The sequence below is a fragment of the Corella eumyota genome, chromosome 2 (assembly GCF_963082875.1).
Source record: "Corella eumyota chromosome 2, kaCorEumy4.1, whole genome shotgun sequence".
Taxonomy (NCBI): domain Eukaryota; kingdom Metazoa; phylum Chordata; class Ascidiacea; order Phlebobranchia; family Corellidae; genus Corella; species Corella eumyota.
In genome coordinates, this window is record NC_137491.1 from 14,979,222 (window position 1) to 14,999,601 (window position 20,380).

At 31.3% G+C, this 20,380-nt stretch overlaps 2 protein-coding genes across 2 annotated transcripts; one reads left to right on the plus strand and one right to left on the minus strand.

The window, feature by feature from the left end:
* The first annotated feature begins 87 nt into the window (after positions 1-87).
* LOC145742923 (cilia- and flagella-associated protein 251-like) lies at positions 88-8,647 on the plus strand. Its single transcript, XM_082560765.1, has 21 exons — positions 88-811; positions 981-1,078; positions 1,218-1,339; positions 1,815-1,986; positions 2,197-2,300; positions 2,938-3,049; positions 3,261-3,413; positions 3,765-3,854; positions 3,967-4,054; positions 4,199-4,415; positions 4,548-4,730; positions 4,813-4,872; positions 4,952-5,031; positions 5,468-5,601; positions 5,752-5,916; positions 6,411-6,637; positions 7,036-7,275; positions 7,381-7,615; positions 7,737-7,827; positions 7,964-8,095; positions 8,365-8,647. The coding sequence occupies exons 1-21, from the start codon at positions 220-222 to the stop codon at positions 8,568-8,570; spliced, it is 3,501 nt and encodes a 1,166-aa protein (XP_082416891.1). The 5' UTR covers positions 88-219; the 3' UTR covers positions 8,571-8,647.
* A 444-nt stretch (positions 8,648-9,091) lies between these two features.
* On the minus strand, positions 9,092-20,346 carry LOC145741628 (phosphoribosylformylglycinamidine synthase-like). Its single transcript, XM_082559240.1, has 23 exons — positions 20,178-20,346; positions 19,850-19,960; positions 19,488-19,667; positions 19,014-19,104; positions 18,779-18,906; positions 18,061-18,285; positions 17,627-17,931; positions 16,894-17,259; positions 15,941-16,183; positions 15,277-15,440; positions 15,080-15,154; positions 14,324-14,600; positions 13,692-13,807; positions 13,357-13,504; positions 13,042-13,238; positions 12,545-12,697; positions 11,809-12,022; positions 11,335-11,417; positions 11,064-11,178; positions 10,440-10,593; positions 9,797-9,942; positions 9,509-9,640; positions 9,092-9,441 (listed from the first exon to the last, which is right to left on the minus strand). The coding sequence occupies exons 1-23, from the start codon at positions 20,327-20,329 to the stop codon at positions 9,269-9,271; spliced, it is 3,948 nt and encodes a 1,315-aa protein (XP_082415366.1). The 5' UTR covers positions 20,330-20,346; the 3' UTR covers positions 9,092-9,268.
* Positions 20,347-20,380: the final 34 nt, after the last annotated feature.

The window sequence follows — 20,380 nt, forward strand, 5'->3', positions numbered from 1 at the left end:
CAGTGAAATAAAATTAAATCTATTGCTCAAAATACCAGCCATTCAGATAATGCAATAGAGTATAAAAATAGCTTTTAGAGTGTAAAGAGCTAAATATCAAAGGGTTGTTAGTGATTGATGTTAAATTATTAGATTTTGAAATATTTTTGTTTGAAAAAAGATAACACTGATTATTATAAGCCTATTTGCTTATTTAAATGAGAACCATATCACTTAAAAATGGAGGGTGAAAATGAAACAACCCAACAAACAAATTTAAATGCACCAACATCACCAAAACAAATCAATGAAGAAGTTGTAGAAAATACTCAAACAGTAACACCAACAGACCAACAAAATGATGAACCAATAAAAGATATTGGTAAAGAAATGGCAGAAGAACCAACCGAAGCGGATTCAACTATTAATACACTTAATGTTGAAGAAAATACAAGTATTAAAATTGCTGATGACGAAAATGAGGAAACCATTACAACCAAAGTTGAGCTTGATCGATCAGATTCAAAAACTGAACAAGAAAATATAGTGTCTCCTTTAGCTAATCCAGAGTCAGTTGATAAAGTAGAAATCAATGAAACACAAAAACAACAAAATCAAATGGAAGATCAAAATGTGGAAAATTTAAATGTTGAAGACAAAGAGGAAAATAAGGTTCAAGCTGGCAATGATTTAGCATCTTCTGGTAACGAAGAAACCCAAAAAGAAAGTAATGAAGAATCTAAAAAAGAAAGTAATGAAGAAACTCTGGAAAAAATCGGTGATTCAAATAATAAAAAAACACCAAGCCCAGGCCTTGTGGATAATAAAATAGGTTAGTTTGTTAATTATTTAATTGCAATTAGTGCAATATAACAAAATATAATTCACTTATTAATATAAATTTTATTTTATTAAAAGTTTGAAAATGGTTTTTATTAAAGTGGTAATTTATTTTTGACTCTAAGGTATATATCTTTAAAATAACTTTTTAAATTTAACAGATACACAACAGGTCGAAACCACTGGAGATGGTGCTGATAACAATATTGGACAAAATAATCCATTTCCATCTGGTTGCCCTACTCCTTCTGCACAAGAAGTATTTTTTAAGAGAAAAATATTTCTGTTTTTTTGCTCGCAAATAGTTTAATATAACATAAATACCAACTTCTACATTTTAAATATTAAGGTCATAATATTCTATTGATTTTTGAAAAACTATTTTAATATTTAAACAGCAGAGTGCAGAAAGCACAGAACAAAATGTTGAAAACACTTCTGCTATACCTTCCCCTCCAAAAGAAATTATCCAGGAAAAGTCTGCAGTCACAACTGCTACAGCAAAAGATGAAATACCACAGTAAAAAATGTTAAAAATTTTGTTAAAAATTTTATATTAATTACCTATATATTTTCTATTTGTTTAAAAATATTCTTGTTCAATGGTCTTTATGTATAACTTAGCCTTTTGCTTTATGAGCAAGTAAGAAACTTAGGGCTATTCATATATATTTATCTTCACCCTCGATGTGATATGGGAAGGTAGACTTTACAATCTAAACATAAAGTAACATTAGTTACCCCAACCCAGTTTCGAGTTGCATTTGGCAGTTTGGAATATTATAGAATATAATTGCCTGATAATACCCAGCTGATTAAGTGCTTGTTAAACAGAAGTTTATAACGTTTATAGCGCATTACTCAAGAACACTGCAACATGAGATTAGTGGGGATCCAACCGACCTTATGTAGTGTAGCAAGTGTTCTGACCACTACACCAAGCTGCTGGTTTTACTTTATCTGTGCTTACCAAATAATAATAACAACAATTTTAGGTCAGAGGAAAGTAACCAGCCACTTAACTTAAATTGGACATTTGGTATCAATCGTCGTGTTCCTTGTATTAATTTAACAGATGAAAGTAGAAATCTTGTTATGTATGCTGCAGCTCATGTCATTATACTTTTTGACTACCAACAGAATACACAGAAAATTTTGCAAGGCCATGTTAGTATAAATAATAAAAATTAACTAAAAATTAATTTTTAGTATTTTGTAGATTAATCTTTAAATGAGCCTGTTTTAAAAAGGCAATTATTGTGAAAAAAAATGTGGTTGCATCTTCATGCTAAAATAATTAATTTAAACCATAAAGTATGACATTTTTGGCTTTCCATATCTTTATTAAATTTACTTATAGCTATATTTACTTAACAGGGCAACAACATAACATGCATGACATGTAGTGAAGATAAAAGGTGGCTGGTTACGGGTGACAGTGGACCTGGTAGTTGTGTGATTGTATGGGATTCATATACTGGGTAAGTATTTTTTTTTTGAAAATGGTCCTATTACAACACAGGTCCACACAGACCATACAAGACAATACATTTACCATACAGGACAAAAATATAAAATGTGAAATCTTAGACTATTTTTTTTGTTTTTGTATTTTTTTTTGTCTTTTTGTGAGGGTTAGGGCTGGGGTTCATTAAAAATTTATCATTGTTTAAAACAGTCAACTCATTCTTTGTGGTCCTGTTGGGTAATTGGTAGGACCCATTTAAAATGTAATATATAAAAAAAAAATTTTTGTATATATCTTTATCCTCGATGTGGGAAGGTCGAATGCGCGACCTAAACATAAAGTAACAAATGTTACTCTGACCCAGTGTCGAGTTGCCTTTAGCAGTTTGGGATATTATATAGATTACAATTGCCCTGTAATTATGCTGCTGATTAAGTGCTGGCTCAGCAGGAGTTCATACCGTTTATAGTGCCTTACTCAAGAGCGCTACAGCATGAGAGCAGTGGGGATTGAACCTACGACCTCACAGTGGTGTAGCAATTGTTCTTACCACTCGCTGCCAAATACATTATTGTTAATAATAAATCAGGCTGCTGGTCAACCTGTATATTAATTGCAAATAACTAAAAATGCATATTTTTTTATTTAAGAGTCCCTGTTCAAACAATGTTTGATGTTCATGGAGACACTGGAGTTGTGGCCATGGCAATGACTGAAGATGGAAAATATATCTCAACGATAAGTGGCGGCCTTCCACAAGTGGTAATTCAGTTTAACACAAAACTTTACTGTGTGGTATTCATTTTGTTTGCAGTTAACCCAAAAATTTTACCACTTTGCAGTTAAGTTTATACATAACCTTGCAACAGTCTAAAAATTTGGAAATTTTGATAGGCAATTTGACCTTATTTTTGTTGTTGCTGATAAACTATATTTATGTATGATTTCAATCTTTTCAATGTTTAAATTAAAGGTGAGTGTCTGGGACTGGACAACATCCAGTGAACCAGTGAGTTCAACAGAATTGGATCCTGGACACAACCAACAAATTTATATTAAATTTCACCCCCAGGATGCTTCACAGTTTGTAACGAATAGCGACACACAAGTTCTTTTCTATAATTGGGTAATATAGGTTTTGGAGTGTAAACATTAAAACAATATCGAGTAGTGTAACAAAATGGTGTGATTTTTTTTTTGTTTATAAGCCAGAATGGTAGTTTATAGCATATTATTACTTAAAAGTTACGCCTAACCACCTTAAGAACACTACCTTGCAATACGTTTCACTTGAAAACCAACAAATCCCCATAAAAAGTGAACACAGATCAACTCGATATAGTGTTAGATATTTAGTATTTGTTACAGTAGTATTAGATATATTGCATTTTTAAACTATAACATTTATAACAATTTAACAAATGCTTTAACTATTTACAGATATTTATTTCACTTAATACATTTTTTTTTATTATAGAATGAAAGAGAAATGGTGGTTGATGCCCCATTTTTATCAGATGGTTTGTTCAATCGAACAGTTGGACTTTTTAGCCAGTCAATTTTTCAAGTATGTTGTTTGTTTTTGCCATTTATTAAATTTCTTATAACAGCTTCTGTTAGTTCACTAGGTTGTATAGAATGTAAGGTATGTTTTAATATAAAGTGTTTTGTTTTTTTAGGTTTCTCCATCTTTAAGAGCTTTTACTGCAACATCATATGGCAACTTAGTTGTTTGGGACCCAATACGTACAAATGGCAATTTAAAAAGTATTGAATTTTTTTGCTTGTTATTAAAAATTTTAATTAAATACTTGTGATGCTTAAGTTGTTATAAATTGGTATTAGACATTGGACACTTTTATAATGCTAAAATGATTTTAGCATTTTGTAATCTTATGTATTTATTTTTAGCTTTTTACAAAAGACGAGCTCTAAAACTTGTTCGGGTAAAAGATAAGCCTTTAAGTGCTTTAACACAAACAAATAATATGATAGTTACTGGTGATACTTCTGGACATGTGAGGTTTTTCGATGATCAACTTAATTTAGTTAATTGGTATCAAGATTTAAATATCTCTACGATAACTGGTATCACTTTTACATACCAACCACAATTTATTCAAGAGAAGTAAGATTTTTCACTTTAACTAATGGTATTTTTATACAAAATCTCAATTTTAAACATTAAAAAAGGATTTTAAATACTAAAAATCGGGATAGTTATTTTAATTATTATAATTTTTTTGCAAAAATGTTTTAGGGCTTTTAAAAATGAATATCCAGAAGATGCAACAATTTCTGGCAACACTTTTGTTGTTAGGGACTTTGTTGTGTCGTCAAAAGCGGCCGAAATAGTTTATGTAAAAACCAACGGAACGCAAGCGAGTTATATCTTGAGGGAACACGATGCTTCAGTCTATGCATTGGCTGCATCTCCGACTAAGTAAAATACCACTTTAATTAACTTTAAACTTTACAATTATGTATCTTTTTATTTCAAAATTAAAGCAATTATGAATTTCTAGATCTTTGCTTGCTATTGGTAGCTATTCTGGACTTTTAAAAATCTGGGATTATGTTACAAAGTAAGTTATTTTTGTTTTACTATTAATTATTTTTAGGGTATATCACACAATTTACATAAATCTATTTTTTGATTATCAGAGAAGTTTTGGTAACAAGAATTTTTGAAGGAAAAGCTAAGATTCATAGTATTGCTTTCAGCCATGATGGAATGCAAATAGGTAACTGAAATTTATTTATTTAAAAAAATACTGTCGTGTTATAACCCGTCAGCTCGGTGTAGTAGTCAGAACACTTGCTATACTACATGAGGTCGTGGGTTTGATCCTACTGCTTTCATGCTGTATCGCCCTTGAGTAAGGCGCTATAAAAAGTATGAACTTCTGCTGAGCCAGTACTTAATCAGCAGCCTAAATATTAGGCAATTACAATCAAGAAAATATTTGAAACTGCCAAAGGCAACTTGAGACTGGATTAAGGTAACAGTTGTCACTCCATGCTTAGGTCACGAAATCGACCTTCCCACACCAAGGATAAAAATATATATAGAAAATGTTAAAGGCAACTTAAACATCGTAAAACACCTTTTTTTGTTCAAGTTACATCAATATTTTTTTTGGTTTTAAACAAAAACATAAAATTTTTTTATCTTAACAGCTGTGGGCACAGTTTCTGGCCATGTTCATATAGTTGATGCAGTGTCACTCAGTAATGAAGTCACGTTTCACTACACTAAAGAACCCATTACCCAATGTGTCTTTTCCAATGACTCCAAATACTTGGCAACATCAGTAAAATAATTATCTTTTTAGTTTGATTTTATTTATCAAAAAAAAAATTTTTATAGGCCAACTATGTAAACAAAAAAAATGTTTTTTTTAGTAATGACCGTTTTTTACAGAATTTTGCATAAAATTTATTTTATTTTTATTACAATATAGGATGAAGGTTTTACAACTAGTGTATTCGAATACGCAGTGGATTCTCAGTGGAAGTATTTGGGTCGTTATAAAGCTCATTATGAAGCAATACAAGATATCTTGTTTGGGTTCGATCTAGATAATGATTCAACTAGATTGTTAACTTTGGGGAAAGATAGAGTTTTGGTAAGTTGAAATAAATTACTTTATTATATTTTAATTCTGAGCTTCATTTTGAATTTATTATAAAAATACACTCATAAGGGGATTAGTAACCTAGCCTACTTTTTAGTAACCTAGTTCATATATTTTAATCAAAAGTAAGATTTGTTTAAGTTCCAATTACATGTAAAATTAGTTTTAAAAACAAAACTAAAAAAAAATTATTAACTGGCAGTGTTGTGTAGTGGTCAGAACTCTTGTTTTCACTACAGGCCCTGGGTTCGATCCCCACTGCTCTCATCCTTGAGTAAGGTATGATAAATGGTATGAACTCCTGCTAAGCCAACATTTAATAAGCAGCGTTAATATGGGGCAATTATAATAATTCAAACTGCCAAAGGCAACTCGAGACTGGGTTGAGATAACAAACTTACTCAGTGTTTAGGTCATGAAGTTAAACTTTCCACATCGAGGATAAAGATATTTTAAAAAATCTAATTAACTGCAAATTTTTTAAGGTTGAATACGACCTTCCCGGTAGTTCAAAAGACGATCTGAAAATAAAAACAATTGACAGAATTGAACAAAGTGCTGTTCCCTTATGTTTGTCCTGGTACCCTGATATTACTAAAGAAAATTTTCTCATCACAGCTAATGATCAGTTTAAGTTAAAGCTGTACAATACAACAACTAAAATGTGTAGAAAAACTATTTTGGGGCCTACCTATGGGTCTCCATCCCGCATGTAAGTATATTTAATTTGTTTTGCCATCGAATTTTGTAAACAAAATATAAAGTTTGCTGTCTAGAATCTCGCATGTAGAATAGTTTTTGAACCTTTGTACTTGGCGGTTTAGCTAATTATCTCTCCTACTTTATGGTACTGGCTAATTCCTTCACATACTTTGCTGTCCTACCTAATTCTCGTTCATACATTGTGGTTCTACCTTATTCTCTCCCTTTTTGTCTCTCTGTGTACTCTACAGTCCTTGCAAATTCTCTTGTGTATTTCATGGTCCTCGTTAATTCTTTTATGTATTTTAAAGTCCTATTTTTTGGAAAACCGTATAAGTGATCCTAATTTTTAATCTGAAAAGATTGCAACATACATTAACTACGAATTCCTTCAAACAATCCATTCAGAATGAAAGTTGTCCCACCTTCACCTGGTGAAGACATAAGCAAAAATCGGCTTCTTTCTTACGCTACTGACGACAAAGTTGGACTTCAGCTTCTACCACTAGATGGAAATCCACACCGGTCAGTATCAGTAATGGCACACCCTAGTGGTGTGGCACGATTGGTTTGTAGTTACGATGGGAAATATGCGTTTACTTCGGGAGGAAAGGATGCAACAACTCATATGTGGTCTATTAATTCCAAGTAAGTTTACTAATTTATTAAATACAATACGATAGTTGTATACGAAGATAAATTAAAATTATCAATAAAAGTAACTTCTAAACCGAAACCTTTTTTTTATTTAAGCGCACTTGAAGCTGTTTCTCAGCTTGGGGGTGAAGGTTTGTCACCATTTTACGGCCTTCTGGAAGGTGGTAGGGATGGAGCAATGTACGCAGAAATGGAAAATTATTTTTATTATGCTCAATTAAGAAGTCAGGGAATTAATACAACTGATGAAAGGGAAGTGTTTACTGTGGTATCGCTTGATCAAGTTCCTTTTCTAGTAAGAGCTCTTGGATTTTACCCAACAGAACAAGAGGTATGTTTTTTTTAAGAAACAAATATTTGTATAGCCTTTTATTAATATTAGTGTAGTGTTAATAGCGTTTTTCTGGGCCAACTAAAATTTTTAAATTTTATCAGTTTTTCATTAACTTAAGGTCGAGGATATGTTAAATGAAGTCAAGTTTAGCAAATATGTTGAAACTGGAGAATATGTTACTGAAATTGATCTTGCAGATTTTATTAAGTGTATGTATTTTTTAAATGTTAAAAAATTTAACAAAAAAAAATAGTGCTAAAAAATATTTAATGACTTACCTAACTTTTTCAAAATAACAGTCAAAGTTTCTATTTAATGTCTTACTAATAATTTAAATTTTTAAAGTGTATGTGAATCACCGACCAGCTTTCGGTCTTTCAGCAGATGATCTACAACAAGCTTTTGCAGTACTTTCAAACCACAATAATGAAAATAGTATTGAAAGAAGTGAATTGTTGAGTGCCTTACAGAGAAAGGGTAATTCATGAGTAATATTACTTTTATTCAGTTTTTTTAAATATATCTTTATCCCCAATGTGGAAAGGTCAACTTCATGACCTAAACATAGAGTAACGTTTGTTACCCCGCTTAGTCTCAAGATGCCTGTCAGTGGGGATTGAGCCCACAACCTTATGTAGTGTAGCAAGTGTTTTGACTACTACACTTTTTGTTACTGCTTTGATAAAGATGAATTTTATATAAATCAGGTCTTACTTGTTTTTATTGGTGTAATTTTTTTGTAAAAGGTGAGCACATGACTGAAAACGAACTCTCAGAGTGCTTGACAACCCTACTTGGATTTAATCCAATAGGAGGAAGTGCAGAACACGAAGAATTTGATGTTGAATTAGCCGGCAAAGACATAGAGGAAGCGCTGCCCGATTTTATTTCGCCTAATCTGTTTGCATCAGAAGTGTTAGGCCTTCCTTTGTATGGGGACTCCACTTTGTAAAATTACTTACTTTGTAATTTTTATTCAATTGTTTGTGATTGTAGAGTGTGTTTTTTCAAATAAACATATACTGATATATTTTATTTTAAAAAAGTATTTTAAAAAAAAATGTAAGTAAGTACTCACATCATCATTAGAAATACCATTCGATAGTCCTTTCGACGGTAGAAATTTTAAGTGTCATAATAGGGTTGCAACTCTTAACTTATACTTGCCTGCAATAACTTACATATATAGTTTTTTTTTGCAGGGCTATAACTTGAACATATATATATATATATATTGTCCATAAGCTTTCTACATATAGAGTAAATTATACAACAACTTAGATAATAAACAACAATAAAATTAAACTAAAAGGTTCATTATTCCATTCTAAAACTGTGTTTAAGAAATATACAACAGGTATGTTAGAACAGGTGGTCAACCCAACCACAATTAAAAGTTACTTAAATTTTTTATCATTACACTAAAATTCTATTTAACTTTTTTACTAAGGATCAAGATACATATTTTCGAAATTGTATTTCAACAGTTTAAATCGAACAGCATCTTGCATAAAAAATTTGCAAATATGGCTTAACTTGAAAAAACTTTTAACAATTGCTGGCGCAAATTACAATTATAGGCAACCAAATTTGTCATTTAATGACATAGCAGATTACAGTAACAAAAATTGCATTTACCAAGTAGCTTTTTTATTTCTTTTGGCACCATACTAAGGCATTTTGAAACATTCTAGCCCATGGTGATTGCTCATTGGCTAACATGGAAGTTGGTTTCCATGGCCACTGCCACATTTCCACACTTCTTTCTGGATGTGGCATAATTGCAAGATGTCGACCATCTTTTGAACACAAACCAGCAACACCTTCAAAAAAAAATTTGTATGATAAAGAATTTATTTGGATAAATTGAGGATAAATTGAAAAACTTACCCAATGGTGATCCATTTGGATTTAAAGGATATTTTGTTGTTATTTTACCACAATGATCAACATAACGTAAAGGTGCCAAATTATTTGACACCAAATCATTCATTATTTCGTCATTTGAAAACATAAATTTTCCTACATAAAAAAGTAAGTGTTCATCCAACTTTCATCAAGCAAAAACTATTTGTATAATAAAGCATCAAGTTGTTTACATGTTTACCTTCTCTTGGGTAAAAATATATAATACTAGTTTTGTTATTTTTTACAAAAAACAGAATGGAAAAGTTGTACCTTCTCCATGGGCTGCCCAAACACCTAATCTGGAACCTTCCATATCAGCAAACATAATTGAGTTGGATTTTTGAATCTCAACTTCCACAAATCTGGATTCAAATCGGCCAGATTCGTTCATTGCCAAATGGCAATTCGGTATTTTACTATGTTTAAATAAAACCATAATTCTCGATTTTATACAACCAAGTGTGTTAGTATTTTAACAAGTGAAGAAATAAGAAAACTAATAAATCCAAGTTCTTGTTAAATTTGAATCAATTAATAGATAATTTATAAAACCTTAAGTCACTGAAAAAGATGAACCAAATTTGGTCTCATTGGCTATTAATGTTATTTTAACTAAAAACAAATCTGCTGTAAATTAAATAAATTTTGTAAAAACCGACTTTTTACTAATGGTTTGATCCCCACAGCTCTCATGCTGTAGCGCCCTTCAGTAAAGCACTGTAAACAGTATAAACTCCTGCTGAGTCAACACTTAATCAGGAACTTAATTATCACACAATTATATTAATATTCCAAACTGCCAAAAGCTACTCAAGGCTGGGTCGATATTACTCTATGTTTAGGATAAATATATATAAAAAACTATTTGGAGAACTTAAAAATTAAAAAACCAAACGTAAAAAATATTCCTAACCATAAATCTTCAGATTCTGTTTCGCAAACCCAACCCATCAAAGCCATTAGTTGACAACCATTACATACACCAAGAGAAAATGTATCCTCCCTGTTTTTAAAGTTTAAAAGTTGTCGTTGAACACTAAAGTTGAATTGACAACAAGCTGCCCAACCTAAAGAAAAATATAAAACTTTTATAATTTTATATTAACCTAGCATTTAAATATATTTTTGTCTCCTATGTAATACATAAAACAATTTAAAATATTACCTTTTTGAAGATATAAATATTTGCTAAAATATATATATACCCCAGCAGTGTGGTGTAAGGGTCAGAACATTTGGCATCACTACCTAAGGTCTAGGCCGACCTCTAATGCTTTATGCTGTAGCGCCCTTGATAGGCCATATAAACAATATGAACTACTGCTACGCCAATACTTAATCAGCAGCCTATTATAAGGCAATTATAATCCATAATATCCCAAACTGCCAAAAGTAGTGCAACACTGAGTCGGGGTAACCGATGTTACTCTAAGTTTAGGTTGTGAAGTTGACCTTTCCACATCAAGGATGAATAAATGAAATTTTATGAGAACATAAAAAATTAATTAAATCAGTTTTTCGAAATAATTTGTCAAACCTTTTGCTGAACCAAGGACATCAGCATAACTAAACCCACCCACGAAAACAAGTCCTCTAAATTGACTCAAATTTATATCTCCTTTTATAATATCCTGCATTGTAATATCCCATGGCTAAATAATATAAAAAAAAATTAAAAATTTTTATTTAACGTTAAAATTTTATTTAACCTAAGAAAAAAAATGTAATGAATATTGTTAATGCTAAAGTTAATAAAACTAAAAAAATAGCCACAAGAAAACAAATAACATTGCTGCTTAAGTTCAAACCTGAAATCCAGCTTTATAAAATGCAGCCGACATTTCTCTGTCACCATTACTACCCTCCTCTCTTAATATTCCCACTTTTATTTCTAAATATATAAACAAATATCATTTACTTAAAACTGCACAACAAGTCTTTCGTCATATTTTTAAATTTTTTGTTTAAATTTATCCTCGATGTGAGCAAGTCAACTTTAAGACCTAAACATAAGAGTAACATCAGTTACCAAGTCTCGAATTGCCTTTGGCAATTTTGACTATTATTGAATAAAATTGCTCAATAAATTAGTTGCTAATTAAGTGCTAGCTTAGCAGGAGTTATTACCGTTTAAAGCACCTTACTCAAGGACGCTACAGCATGAGAGCAGTGGGGATCGAACCCACACTTATGTAAGGTAGCAAGTGTTCTGACTACACCATGCTGCGTATGTTGCTATTAAAAATACCAGAAATTTTTAAAACAATATTTTATTTAAATACCTTTATCGACAATATCCATTGGAATATCTTTAAAACTAACAAAAAAATTTGGGTCACTGTCACATTCCAGTAACCATGCCCGCTCTTGTGCAACACAATCGTTATTACACTGAAGTGCTTCCAAAGCGAAACTTGTAGATTCCCAGACATCTCGAAGGGATGATGTCGGTTGAGAATCAATAAGTTTTTCTCCATTAAAGGTTAAACTGATGCTCTAAATCACATATAAAAAGATACAAGTAACCTTTTAAACAAAGACTTCCGTTGTAGTAGTGGGTCGCCTAAAAATGAGGAAATGAAAAATAAAGGAACAGAAAATAAAGAAACGTAAAATGAAGGAACCAAAAAATAAAGGAACGGAAAATAAAGGAATCGAAAAATGAAGGTCCAGAAAATGAAAAAATTTGGAAAATGAAGGAACAGAAAATAAAGGAACGGGAGATGAAGAAACCGGATAATTAAGGAAGGGAAATAAAGGAACTGAAAAGTGAAGGAATGGAAAATGAAAAAACAGAAAATGAAAAAACGAAAAATGAAAGAACCAGAAAATTAAGGAATGGAAAATGAAGGAACTGGAGTATAAGAGAAAGCAAAAAAGGAGAGGGCGGAATCTTAAAAACATTACGAAAAATACTGTTAAATAAAACATAGCAAATACAATGTCACCCAAGATATAGCATAAATATAAATACACATTTACATAAAATATATAAATAAATAATTATCATTTACTTACTCTATTTGTTTTGTGACTTCTTCCAATGCAGACAGCATTAACATTAACTTCCTTGTATTTAACTGTTAGCAATGCATTATCAGTTTCTAGTATTAGACCCAATCTTTCTGAGAATAAATACTCTAAAGGTGATTCATTTGACTCTATAGAAATCTGTATTAAAAAAACATTACAATTAGTTTCTAATGACTTTTTGTTGATGTAAAAAGGTCGACTTCGCAATCGAAACATAGAGTAACAACTGTTACCTCGACCCAGTCTCGAGTTGTCTTTGGCAACTTGGAATATTATAGACTATAATTGCTCGCTAGTTATGCTGCTGATTAAGTGTTGACTTAGCAGAAGCTCACACCGTTTATAGCTTCTTACTTTAGGGTACTACAGCATTAAAGCAATGGGGAATAAACCCAGGACCTCATGTAGTAACGTCAAGTGTTCTGACCATTTTACGATGCCGCTGGTTACATGAAACTAACTTAGTTTTTAACCCTCAATACCTCAACTCCACAATTTCCGGCAAATGCCATTTCTAACACAGCAGTAATGAACCCCCCATCACTAACATCATGTCCACTATGTATTTTATGTAAGTGTGATTGTGTCACTTTCCAAGCATTTGTAAATAGCTCTGAATCGTCTAAATCAGTTGTCTCAGAACCAATTTGGGAATAACACTGAGCAAAAGCACTTCCACCTTAATATTTAAAAAGGTCACAAAATGTTAAAAAAGCAGATATTAACAAAAGAAAATATTCTATGATTTGGTGTAAAAGATACAAAGAAAATATCATATAAACAAGTTTCTTATTTACCCAAATATGGTTTGCAGTTACTCATAGGCACATAAATAAGGTAACCGGAGTCTTTTGGGCACTTTAAATCTGGGGTGACTGTCATGAATATGTCAGTACAAGGTGCGTAAGCAGATATTACCAAAGATCCTGGACATTTTACTATAGACTGAAAACATTTTAATAATTTTAGTTTATAAAAAAATGCTAAAGTAATTGCGTTATTAAATTTGAATTATACCAATTGCTTTAATAAAAAATGCCTTTAGTAAATAGTTACCTACAATTTAAATAAAAAAAGAAAAAATATAGGATTTTGTTGTTGTAGAAAAATCCTTTTCAAATAAAAAAAACACCTTGCCAACATTAGCTGCCATGCTAAGTGAATCTTTTCCTCCATCAACAGCAATTCCCAACTCTTTCATTACCTGACACATTGATTCACAAGCTGAATATAATTTTGCTCCTTCGCCTACAGTTGAAAAAACTCGGGAAATTATTTCAAGAACATTTAAAGGTGGGCACAGTAAGTTGGAAAAGTAACTTTGTTAAATGGTAATTCGTTACACAATACATAAAAGTTATTGATAATCGTTAAAGCTAAAATTTGATAACAACAAACAAAAAACGCCCTTTTTTACAAAAACAATAGTTTATATCCCAGCTGATATTTTAACAAAATAAATGTTGATATTTTAACTAAATAATAACAGCCAGATGATAGTTACAAACTTTGTTTGGAAATTCCAACTTAGTAAACGGCAATATTAAACATAGATTTCCCTATATTGACATGGTTTATTCGTAACAAAACTTAATTAACGGACTGACACTAACGAAAGCACAATTTAACCAAAGCACTTCTAAAGTTAACTTGAAAGTAATATTCTAACAATAAAATGCTATTCGGCAAAAAACAAAAAAATGCAATAGTGCAAAATTAAGTAAATGGAGTTTTACAGTAATTCAAGTTGTCAATTGCACAAACCTGGCAACTTGGCTGGCCACATCCAGTTAGCACTACATTTCACATCCTTCAACCTTGAAATTTTTGCAAACACCAGATTGGTTAAAGCCTCCCCTACAGCCATTCTAGCTCCACATTTTTCATCCACCAACATTTTGATAGGTTGCTCCCCTATAGCAGTAGCAGTGCCATTTGTAGTAAAATGAGAAAATGAAGTGACAGCTACATCAGATAAAGGAGTATAAAGAGGCCCAACACATTGTTGTTGGGCAATAAGACCAGTGACAGATCTGTCAACCTAAAATATAGTATTTAGGCTTTTTTTAATATTTTTATTTATCCTTGACGCTGAAAGGTCAATTTTACAACCCAAACATAGAATAACATTAGTCACCCCGGCCTTGAGTTGCCATTGGCAGTTTAGAATGATATAAAATATAATTGCCCGATAATTATGCTGCTGATTAGGTCCTTGCTTATAAGGAGTTAAACCGTTTATAGTGCTTCACTCACAGGCGCTACAACATGAGATCAGTGGGCATCAAGCCCACAACCTTATGTAGTGTAGTAAGTGTTCTGACCACTACACCACGCTGCCGGTTTATAAGCTTCTTAAAGGTACAAATATTGTAAATAGACCTATAATAATTTAAAATAATTATTTCAATCCAAAATGTTAAGAAATAACTTACCAACGTAAATCTAGTTTTTATTACAATAATAAATTAAAATATATTTTGAAAGGATAACTTATATTTACCAAACTAACATATTTACCTTGTTAGTTAAAAATCGTTTACTTGCCACTGAAGGAAGTTGTAAAACAAGATTTAATGCCTCTTTAAAAATAACCTGCAACAATTATATATACATACAAGTAAAAAATAAATTAATAAAATACCAACCGGTGTACAAAATATCATTTTTTTTCGGTTTATCTAAATATCACCTAATCATTATATTAAATTTGTTACCTTTGTACAATCAATAGGGACCAATTTTGTTGGAAGAGTAATCAGGTTGTATGTTTTGTTTGGCATTTTCCCTAATACTAATGACAAATCTAAGTTAACCGGATGTCTGCACTTGTCTCCATTTTCTACTTTTGAATAACTTTTATCAGGACCTGTTGTGAAATCTAAAAAAGAACTTTACAGTCATTGCTACAATAAAAACATTTATATATATATTTATTTATCCTCAATTTGAAAAGGTCAAATTCACAACCTAAACATAGGGTAACATCAGTTACCCGACTCAGTCTTAAGTAACCTTCGACAGTTTGGGATATTATAGAATATAATTGTTTGATAATTATAAGCTGCTAATAAAGTGTTGGCTCAGCAGTTCATACCAATTATAACATTTTATTTAAGCAAACTACAGCTTGAGAGCAGTAGGGACCGAACCTAAGACTTCATATAGTGAAGTCAAGTGTTCTAACCACTAAACCACGCTGCCAGTCTTTTTTTAAATTCTTCAGTTAATTTTTTTGATTATATTTAATTTGGTTAATTTTAAACTTTGGCAAATAAAATAGTAATGCAAATTAAATTAACTTTATAACAATAAAACGTTTTCTGTTAAATTTTGTTACTAGAAAATTTAAATTCAACACAACTATATCCCAAAAAATACCTTCTTCCTTTAAAACGATCCTTCCAGATCCATTCAGTTCACCAACAACATCCACTTTACATCTTTCTCTTTCGCTTATCACTCTGAACTTTTCAAAATCATCTTTTTTTAACAATACAGCATCTGACTCTTGGTATTCGGCAGTCCACAGTTCAAGAGAATTAATAGTGTTGTCTCCAAGAGAAAAAGCTTTGGAGTAAATAGTAGCACCGGATGGCTCGACAATTTCTTTTATAACATTACCTGATAAAAAAATGACCATTTAGTATATATTCTTTTTGTACAACAACTAAAAAAAAAGGCTTTTTCTTGGAAATGCCATAGATTAAATACTTTAAAAGTAGTGTTTTTTAGATCTCACTATAGTTGTAATTGATTTTTTTGAATCACTTACTTAACGGTTTTCCAAAAATTTTAGGATTGTAAAGTGCAAGAGAGAATTACTAGAACCGTAAAATATGAGAGAGAGCATTAGGCAGGCAATGAAGGTACAAGAGAAAATTAGGTAGAATCGTAATGTACAAGAGAGAGTTAGCAAGAACCGTAAAATATGAGAGAGAGCATTAGGCAGGCCATGAAGGTACAAGAGAAAATTAGGTAGAACCGTAATGTACAAGAGAGAGTTAGCAAGAACTGTAAAATATGAGAGAGAGCATTAGGCAGGCAATGAAGGTACAAGAGAAAATTAGGTAGAACCGTAATGTACAAGAGAGAATTAGGTAATACAGTAACGTACAGAAGACAATAAGCTAGGACCACAAAGTACAAGAGTTTTTTTGAGAACTGTAAAAGTACAAGTGATCCATATTTTTAACAATAACTTAAAAATTTGTACAAATTTTATGACAAGGCGTAAATTAATACAAAAAATATTATTTGCCAAAATTTAGACAATAATTTGTTTTTAATAATGATATCAAAAAAAAATTATTTTTGTTTTAAAAATTTGTTACCATTGCCACCAGCACCCTGATCATGAATCGACAAAATTGGATTATTTTCTCCCAGCTCTGCACAAGCTCTTATTGTCCTATTCAACTTTTGTTGCATTTCTGGATCACCTCTTTGAACGGCGTTGAAGTCACGCTCCGCATTATTCTCTCCGTGCATGAGCGATGATGCAGAACCACCACCTACTCCAATGCGATATACAGGGCCACCAATTTTGGCCACTAGTAGACCAGTGGTGTCCTTTTCAATCTTTTTCTTTTCGAGCTGCAGGTCATCTATTGTGCCTATACCAGCACTAAACATGATGGGTTTCAACCATTCAATTCTTTCCTTTGATTCGAGTATTTGTCCAAATGTTCGAAAAAAACCTAAAAGGTTAAAACCAGGTTTGAAAGGGTCTCAAGAAGCCTAAATTTCTTAACACTTAGTTTAAAACAAAAATAGGATTACTTGTACTTTACAGTTCTTATTAAAACTCTCGTACTTTGCTGTCCTAGCTAATTCTTTTCCGTACTTTACAGTACTGCCTAATTTTCTCTTTTGTACATTGCAATACTACCTAATTCCCTCTTGTACCTTAATGGCCTAGCTAATTTTCTATCTTATTTTACAATCCTAGCTGTTTCTTTCCTGCATTTTGCGATCCTAGTAAATTCTGTCTCGTTCTTAACGCTCCTAAGATTTTTCGAGAATCAATAAGTACAAGTGATCCCAAAAATAACAAAAAAAACAAACCTGCTATAACAGGTTCACCAAATTTATTTCCATAATCACTAGCACCATCACTTGCATCGATAATAATTTTCTCTGCAGAAGCAAGAGTTAAACATTTTTCCCAAGCACCACTATCCTCCCATGGCATCATGTGGGAACTAAGATTTAGGTTACCAACACAGTACCCTGCGGTACCAGCAACAACATTGGCACCGCGCCCAATTGCATGTTGATCCCTTTGGCGACCTCCGGTGCCTGTGGTCGCACCTGGAAAGGGAGCTACCCCTGTTGGAAAGTTGTGTGTCTCAGCAGTTAACGTAATGTGTCTAGAAAAAAGTTTGATTAAATTTTTTATATATAAATATAAAATTATATTATTAGGTTTTTCCATTACAAAAAAATCAAAATTACTAAATCCAAATTGCATTTAATGCTAATAACCACAACAAAATTACTTTTTGTTAGTAGTAAGAATTACTTTAGAAGCTTGTCCCGGATGTTCGACTGTTATTTCCTCAACCTTTCCACCTTTAATTGCACTACCATTATCATGAAAAGCAATCACATTGTTTTTGTTACTATGCAACAACGTGTCAACCACCATGGAAAACAATGAACTCGGTTTTTCTTCGCCATCAATAAAGATATTAGCTTTAAAAAACCAATGTCGACTATGCTCACTGTAAATATAGATATTAAAAAGATTAAATTCTATTTTATATATATCTTTGACCTCGATGTGGAAAGTCAACTTCACGACCTACACGTAGAGTAACATAAGTTACCCCAACCAGCCTCTAGTTGCTTTTGGCAATTTGGGATATTATAGATTATAATTGCCCAATACCTAGGCTGCTGATTATGTACTAGCTTAGCAGGAGTTCTTACAGTTTATACCTATAACGCCTTACTTAAGGGCACTACAGCATAAGAGCAATGGGAATCAAACCCATGACATTATGTAGGGTAGCAAGTCTTCTGACTACCCCATGCTGCAAAAAACATAAGCTTTTGTTTTATTTATTTAAATATTACAGACCTTGCATACCATCATAAAAACTAATTATGATAAATATATGTATATATACTATTTTTTAAACTTTAGAACTAATTTTATCAAATTAAAAAAAAATCACAAAAAGATAAACTGATAGGTAAAATAAATGGGAAAACCTGTTAGATTGAGCAAGATCAAAACACTCAACCGTTGTTGGATTTCTTTGTAGTTGATGTCGAAATAAATTTGCATAGAATTTAATATCCCAATCATCAAAGGCTAAACCCAACTCTTGGCTAGCAACCTTGAGCAAAAAAACTTTAAATTTATAGTTTTTTAAATAAAGTTTAAACAAATTTTAAATGAAATTTAAAAAAGTTTAAAAGACAAAATTCCCAAATATTATCCGACCTCCAACGCTTTACTTCTTCCTTTTATAACATCTATTTCGTACCAAGGTTTAGAAACTTCAACAGATTTCAAATCCTTGTTTAGATCATATCTGTAAGGTTTTTTGAATGTCAATAGTCTACTAAGGATAATATGGTTCTGGGTTTGGTCCCTAGTGCTCTTATAATGTAGAGTAAGGGAGCTATAAACAGTATGAACTCCTGCTGAGCCAGCACTTAATCAACAGTTTATAATTTTTGGAAATTTTCAATCAATAAAATCTGAAACTGCCAAAGGCAACTCGAGACTGGGTCGGGGTAACAGATGTTATTCTATGTTTAGGTTGTAAAGTTGACCTTCCCAAATTGAGGGTAAATTAATGTAAAAAAAAAGCTATGCATAATCTAATGTTTAATAAATAAATAACATTGATTTTAAAATTTTACTTTAAATTAATTGTATTTTTTAAACCAACAATTTTGAGTTTATGATTACCTGCATTGTGTCATTTTATCATGAATTTTATTAATTATGTTTTCCACATCTTTGTCAGTAAATGCTGTTTCAGAAAAAAACTGATACCTTGTCGAAACCTCTATTCCATTTATACTGGTTAAACCAACATTCTGGCAAACTGAAGTTGTGTTGGTACAAAAAGGGGTTCTCTGATTAGATCTACATTATTAATACTCACAATTAACAACAAAAAATCATTTTTAATTTAATAATTTCATTTTGAATTGCTAACTGGTTGGGTTCTTTAGTTTTAGCAGTTCATTTTTTATGAGGTTTGAAACCAATTATTGGCAAAGATTCGGTTTTAAGCAAAAAGGTATATGAAAAAAATGCTTCACTACCTAGGACCAATTTCAACAATCAAACATTTGGGATCTTCATTATTGGAAAAACTTGAGTTTGTCTTTAAATCAGCAGAGGAAGAAAAGTTTGTTAAAATCCAGTTTAATTTTCTAGACATTAACAAAAAAAGATTGGTTAGTTCAAGGAAAGTAAAATGTAAAAATTTATTTATTGTTTAGTTTGTTTAAATCCTTTGTTTAAAATTTGTGAACACAAAATAGAAAGATTGATAAGTTCGAGATAAGTAAAATGCCCTACCTACCTAAATAAATTTGTTTTTATTGTTAGAAAAAAGAAAACAGCTTCAATTAAAAAACTAAAAATCACCTTTTTTCCTTGATGCTGAGATCAAAACTAATCTTAACATAATAACACGATTCCACATTAAAATCTTCAACCTTTTTCGGCAACAATTTCTTTAATTTTTGTTTTAAAAGGCAATTTGATTCAGCAAGTTGAAAAAAATTTAATGTTTTCATAATAAGAAAATATGTTATACACAACCTAAATGGTCAAATAAATGTTAATAT